We start from the raw sequence: 6,985 nt of genomic DNA on the forward strand, positions 1-6,985 counted from the left end.
TCAATGCAACCTCTGCCTCCCAGGTTCAAGTGATTCTCCTGCCTCAGCCTCCTGAGTAGATGCGATTACAGGTGTGTGCCACCACGCCCAGCTAATTTTTGTATTTTTAGTAGAGACGGGGTTTCACCGTCTCTACTGGTCTCGAACTCCTGACCTCAGATGATCTGCCCACCTCGGCTTCCCAAAGTGCTGGGATTACAAGCGTGAGCCACCGTGCCCAGCCTGAGAGTCTATCTTTAGTGATTTTTCAAACCTGGTGGAGCACCAGCAACAAGTATGAAGATGCTGCCTTCGCCCTCTGAGATTCAAATGTAATGTGCTCATCAGAGTGAGCTCAAGCATGTATATGGCTAAAAAAGAAGACACTCAAGAAACAAAACTCCAAAGCTGAGCTACTGCTCTACTGTGAGATGACTGCAGACATCCCTAACTACTGTGAGGTCTAGGAGGACAGTTGTCCACAGGCATCATGTGTGATCCATCAGCCGCACAAGCTCTCCTTACAGTACCCTCTGGCACTCAGCATCTCCCTTTCCTCCCCACCTCTGACACCCAGGAGTCTGAATCTAGTGAGTGCTGACACTGAGGCCAGCACCCTCTCCCTCAGTACACGGTGGTTCTGGGCTTGCCTACTCCACTGGGGTTACATCAGACAAGCCCAACAGTCAAGCTCTATCTGGAATACCAAACTCTATCTTCATCCTTCTATCCTCAAAATCGGGCATTGTGCCTAGCCCAGAGTGTATATAATAAATGTTTTTGAGTAAAAAATAAATGAATAAGTTATCTTCGCTAGGATACAGCAGTATGGCTTTTTTGAATTTTGTTTCTGAAAATCATCTGCTGAAAATTGCTTTCTGGAAAGGAGAAAATTTGTTCTTGGCAATGTTCTTAGGGCTACTCTTTGTCGTGTTTAGAAGTGTTGATGATCTCAAAATAAACATGTGTTTTGCAATAGCTAGCCAACTAGATACATAAATGTATGGATCTATTTGTGTGTGTATATGTATGTACGCGCACACACACACACTTCCAGTGCCCCCAAACCGGACCTTTCCTAAAGCTTGCTGAGTTCTGTGACTGCATCAAGTTAAATGAAAACAGCAGCCCCGCATGTGCAAGTGCTGTTTTGTGAAACATATTTAACACCCAGAACTGTAACCACTAGCCTGAGGTCAAGGAACAGAACATCTGCTTCTCTGGTTGCCAGACAGAGATGATGACATGACAACATTTGGGTGAGAAATATTCATTTTCCTCTGCAACCACAAACATACTTACAAGAGCCAGAACTCACTCCAGATTGCCCAACATGAGGAAAACAGAACCTACAAATGCAGCTTGTTTTTGACAAAGAAATCATTTTTAGGAGATGAGGAATTTAGAAGCAATAACAGCAGGATTCATCTGTGACTTCCCAAAGTCAAACACTAATGGAAACCAGGAATGTAGGTCTGCATCAGTGCCCTAAACACCATCAGCACAATTAGCCATTTATTCTACAAATACATATTGAGTGCTGTTTACTGTTTCAAGCTCTTTGAATACAGCAGTGAACAAAATTGACGTATCTCCCTGCTTACTTTCTAATAGACACAGCTAAACATTTATTGTGTTGACAGTGTGTTAGACTACAGAGGGGGAAATAAAGAAGGAAAAGCAATGGAGAATGCTGGGGAGAAATGGGAAAGGTAGTTTATGATTTTGATTAAGAGCTCAAGGAAAGCCGGACTCAGAATGGGATTTGTAAGCAAAGATTTGGAGGATGTCAAAGAGCAAGCGGCACAGACATCTGAGGAAGAGTGCTCCAAGTCGAGTTCACATTCACGCCTGACGTGTCCGAGAGGACTCGTGATATGGTCTGAGCAAAACCGAGACTCATTGCCATGGTTGTTTTCCCAAAGTGACTGTGAACTCAACCACGAGGACTGGGTCTTATTTTTCAGGGTATCTCCAGGGTCCAGGGTATGATACGATGCTTTGTTCAAATGGTGAATAGCAAGTGTATGGGTTAAATTACTCATCAACAGAGTGATGATGTGTGATCTTACCACCATGGGTGCTGTTACTGAAATCAAAACTCCCATGGCTTACAAGCTGAGGGCCACACATAGTGACTGTGCATGGCACTGTGCTTTGAACACACACTATCCACCACCCCATCCACCTTCCTGCACCAGCCATCTCAACCAACAGGAGCAGTGTTTGTGGGCACCCATGAAAAGAAGGCAGGCTGTTACCAAGGAACTCTGCTTATACCTCCTATCGGTAACGTTTGTGAAAATCAATATTGTGCTGATTTTCAACTCATTCTTCATTGTAGTTTCCTACAACCATATGATATAAATCAAAGTTATTTCAGAATTGCATGTCTTTTTTTCAGCCCAAAAGTTTTTCCTAACATTCTATTTACTTCAAATATTTATTCTATTTCCTTTCTCCTTATTCTGAATTTTATTTTTTCTGTTAGATGAACATCCCCAAAGTGAAGGTGTATATTAAAACTAAAGTTATCCCAGGCAACCATAACCTGAATAGTAACTAACACTCTTAAGGTCTTGTATATTTTGCAAGAGGCAGAAGACAAATTCACTCATTTCTATTCTGACCTTTAAAAGACATGGTGGAAATGTTTCATGATTATTGTTTGGATAAAGAACAATTTTCCACCAGGACAGTTTCTGGTGTTTCTGGTTAAATCATGTAGCTCTGATTCAGAGTGTACTTAAATTGTGACATCTCCCATCCATAAAAATAATGATGGTACCACCTCTGAATGATGTAACTGTTTTTGTTTTGAGCTGTGTGGTTTTTTGGTGGAGTTTGGGGTGGGGGTAAGAGTGGGCAGATGGGAAGGAGAGTTGAATCGGCCTATTATCTTCTAAGTGCAGAGGTCAACGCTGGCTACAATCTTCCAAGCGTAGCTTTTGCTATATGTCACACATAGTAACTCAAATTTATAAATCATAAATATTCCAGTATAAATTTTATTTTCAAACAGTGCCAAGTACAAACAGCAGGAATGGAAGGATGAGAATGATCTGTATCTGGTTTTTCATATGCCAAGGATTACCAATGGCCAAGCCCAGGACAAGGCGTACTCATCATACCTTCTGTTTATTCTACCTCTGACTGCAATATAAGACTCATCTTGTTAGTCTCTGCAACTAACACTAAAATTAGTACTTAGCTCTGAATTCAGCCACATCGAAATTACCATTTTCCTCTTTTTATAGCCAAATAACACTAGAGCAAGAAAGGCTACTGTAGCTACTTTCAAATATAAATTGCATTTTTAAAAATTTAATTGAAACCACTGAGACTTCATAAGTATTTGGAAACATCATTTATATTTCTAGTCTCTATAATTGCTACTGTGAAATGAACAACCTAAGAATGTAAACAAGTCCAAAAATATGTTTCTAAATTTGGTATGATTATCAAAATTCTAATAGAAATAAATGCCTGTTTTTCTCCCACCATTGGCCATTTAATTCAATATCATACACATTGCCAACACTTCACTGAACCCCTGTGGTCTCTGCCAACTAATAAAAAAGAACAGCAAAGAAAAGTAATGAGTAGTCAGGATATTAAAGATAATAGAGAAATACCGATTTCTATAGTGGATATATGAAATTGTCTTGAATGAACCAGGATCTAGATACAATCCCAAGATACATGATTTGTCTTTTAAAACGGTGTTCTTTAATCAAATTGGGCTCTAGAGTAAATTTGGAGAGACTGTGATACATTTTCAAAATATGTAGAAAGGGCAACAATTGTTAAAAGAATTACAGCCAGATACTACACAAAATCCTTCCAGTAGAATCAGTACACTGCATTTATTACTATAGCATTTTATATACGGTATATGGTAAATGACCACTGACCTGACCTGAGACCTATCTCTCAATGCAAGGTGTTCAGATAGGAAAATCGCTGGGGAACCGCAGAAGGGATAAGGAAGCAAATCTTCCAATCACGGTAACTTAAATCCCTTAATGTGACATCTCAATATCTCAATAATCAGTACATCTAGAGCAAAAAAACAAAAAAAAAACCGAAAAACGAAAAACCTCTAGAGCTTCTTTAAATCGAAACTCGGCTGGGTGCAGTGGCTTACACCTGTAATCCCAGCACTTTGGGAGGTCAAGGCTGGTGGATCACCTGAGGTCAGTTCAGGAGTTCACGACCAGCCTGGGCAACATGATGAAACCTCGTCTCTACTAAAAAAAAATACAAAAATTAGCTGGGTGTGGTGGCAGGCGCCTGTAATCCCAGCTACTTAGGAGGCTGAGGCAGCAGAACTGCTTGAACCAGAGAGGTGGAGGTTGCAGTGAGCTGAGATCACGCCATTACACTCCAGCCTGGGTGACACAGTGATACTCCACTTCTTAAAAAAAAAACCAAAACAAACAAACAAAAAACCTCATGTCTGTTTGTGCAGCAAAAGCACAGTAGTCCTTACTTAGCCTGGGACTGTGCTACTTACTCCCTTGCACTAAATTTCTAGCTCTTGTCTTTCTAGTCTGTTGAAAATGACTGAGAAATGTGCAGAGTGAAATCTGAGTGGATTACCTCCATCTTCATTTATCCAGTAAAGAAAAAGATTCATAGTTCCCACTTCAGTGATCTGATGGTCCTTTCCATAGAGCCACAGGACCTGCTGACACCCATTATCCACTGCTTCGCACTGGGCAAAAAGAGATGATCCGTAATTCCTTCGAGAAAGAGAAAACATGCAGGTTACAAACGTATTTCATCCCCACTCCCTTATCTTCTACACTCTGATAGCCTCGAGTTCTTAATTCACATGTGGACGTAGTGAAGGTATTATGTTCTTAATATATATACACTTTCTAGTCAGTTGCATAACCTTAAAGGAAAACGCTTTAGAGAATCTAGGTGATTTAACTGCATTCATCAGAGAGAGAACAATGTGAAACCTTGAAATCTTAACTGAAGAAGTAATAATAGAAGAACACAGGTAAATAGCCAAGTGAATGAGAACAGTTAAAAGTTACTGAGTATGTTTCCACACACCAAGCAATTTTACATGAATTACTTCAATCTCACATCAATACTACGAAGTAGACACTATCATTATTTCCATTGTTCAGATGAGAAACTGAGGTTTCGAGAAGTAACTTCTGTCAAGTTTCTGCAGAAGAGCACCAAGTGTGCACACTTTTATCTAAGACCTTCTGATGTATCCAAGGAACACATAATGCCCAATTCCCCTAAAAGATAGGACAAATATTAAATGTTAAAGATAGGACACATGTTAAAAGTCTTGATGTTGAAAAAAAGTATTTCAAAAGCTTATTTTTCTCAGCCTGCACCATTCATCCCAGATTATTTAAAATGAAAGGAACAAAGTACATTTTTCTGGAATGACAATTTAGTGTTATAATACTTTAAAAGTATATCTTTTATCTAAACTTATATGGGAAAATTATGGAGTATCTTATAAAATAGGGATGAATATTTTAGACAAAACATGAGAGTCCTCAAATAAATGTGATAGCTGCTTGCCTCCATACACTCCTGGCTGTATAACTAAGTATAAGAAGTACTGCCATAAGACAGTCAGGGGTCAGGAATAAATTCTAGACCCCCCATTGCACTATGAAATCCCCAGAAATACACAGAAACAAACAATGAAAACAACTAAAACGACTACAAATGTAGTAATGTAAAACTCCTACATTACATTAATGTAATCTACCACAAAATACCTGTTTAGGTCTCTTAGAGTATCTCTTTTACATCTGGGTAAAATTACAATTTGTGTTGTTGTCTAAATAAAAGTTGAGCGTGAGGCCAGGCGCAGTGGCTCACGTCTATAATCCCAGCACTTTGGGAGCCCGAGATGGACGGATCACTTGAGGTCAGGAGTTTGAGACCAGCCCGGCCAACATTGTGAAACCCTGTCTCTACTGCAAATGCAACAACTAGCTGGGCGTGGTGGCGGACGCCTATAATCTCAGCTACTAGGGAGGCTGAGGCAGGAGAATCATTTGAACTTGGGTGGGGGGCGGCAAATGTTGCAGTGAGCCGAGATTGCACTCTGCACTCCAGTCTGGGTGACAGAGTGAGACTCGGTCTCAAAAATAATAATAATAACAACAATTAAATATTAGAGCCACATGTGAATGTTTATCTACTGTTTTCATCTGCACAGCCTCCCTTCCCACTATATTCCATACTCTTATAAAAACATGGTCTTTCTATAGAGCTATGTCATTATGCTTAGATTGATAATATAGCATCTTTCCCTACCGCAGGTGATGATAATACAGGATCTTGCTCTGCCGCAGCTCAATTACAGGGTGGGCATTTAACCTGAGAGAGTTACATGATTCCTCCTTTGGGTACATTCACTCATTTTAATGTCTATAACCTGAAATACAGGCATTTTCTCCTTTCTGGTGTTGCTTACTTGGTATGATGTAAACCTGGGGTCGGCTGTGTCCATGATCACATTTCACAGAAGAAAGCATCTGAAGCAGAGCCCTAGGCCAACATGGAGCCAGAAGCTCTGACCAGAGATAGAGGACAGAGATAGAGGAAGAAGGGAAGAAAAAGGGAGATGTGCAAAGGACACAAGAAACTTGGAAATAATTTCTTTAACCCCTAGCAAGTCCACTGCCAGCATCCTAGTTTCATAAGTCAATAGATCCCTTGTCTGCTTAAGATCATTTTGAGGCCGGGTGCAGTGGCTCACGCCTGTAATTGAGGTAGGCAGTTCGAGACCAGCCTGACCAACATGAAGAAATTCCATCTCTACTAAAAATACAAAAAAATTAGCCAGGCGTGGTGGCGCATGCCTGTAATCCCACCTACTCTAGAGGCTGAGGCAGGAGAGTCTCTTGAACTCAGGAGGTAGAGGCTGCAGTGAGCCGAGATCAGGCCATTGCACTCCAGCCTAGGCAACAAGAGCGAAACTAGTCTCAAAAAAAAAAAAAAAAAAAAAAATCAA

General features: G+C 40.4%; 1 protein-coding gene across 5 annotated transcripts in view; it reads right to left on the reverse strand.

Moving 5' to 3' along the window:
• The window catches only part of BCAT1 (branched chain amino-acid transaminase 1, cytosolic), a 164,276-nt gene that overhangs the window by 24,716 nt on the left and 132,575 nt on the right, over window positions 1-6,985 (reverse strand). For all 5 annotated transcript variants that reach the window (XM_011994787.1, XM_011994786.1, XM_011994783.1 and 2 more), the window contains one exon: window positions 4,582-4,724. In XM_011994787.1, coding sequence (XP_011850177.1) covers window positions 4,582-4,724 — 143 coding nt within the window. The remainder of the gene's footprint in view (window positions 1-4,581; window positions 4,725-6,985) is intronic.

This window comes from Mandrillus leucophaeus, unplaced genomic scaffold, assembly GCF_000951045.1.
Source record: "Mandrillus leucophaeus isolate KB7577 unplaced genomic scaffold, Mleu.le_1.0 Scaffold461, whole genome shotgun sequence".
Classification (NCBI taxonomy): Eukaryota; Metazoa; Chordata; class Mammalia; order Primates; family Cercopithecidae; genus Mandrillus; species Mandrillus leucophaeus.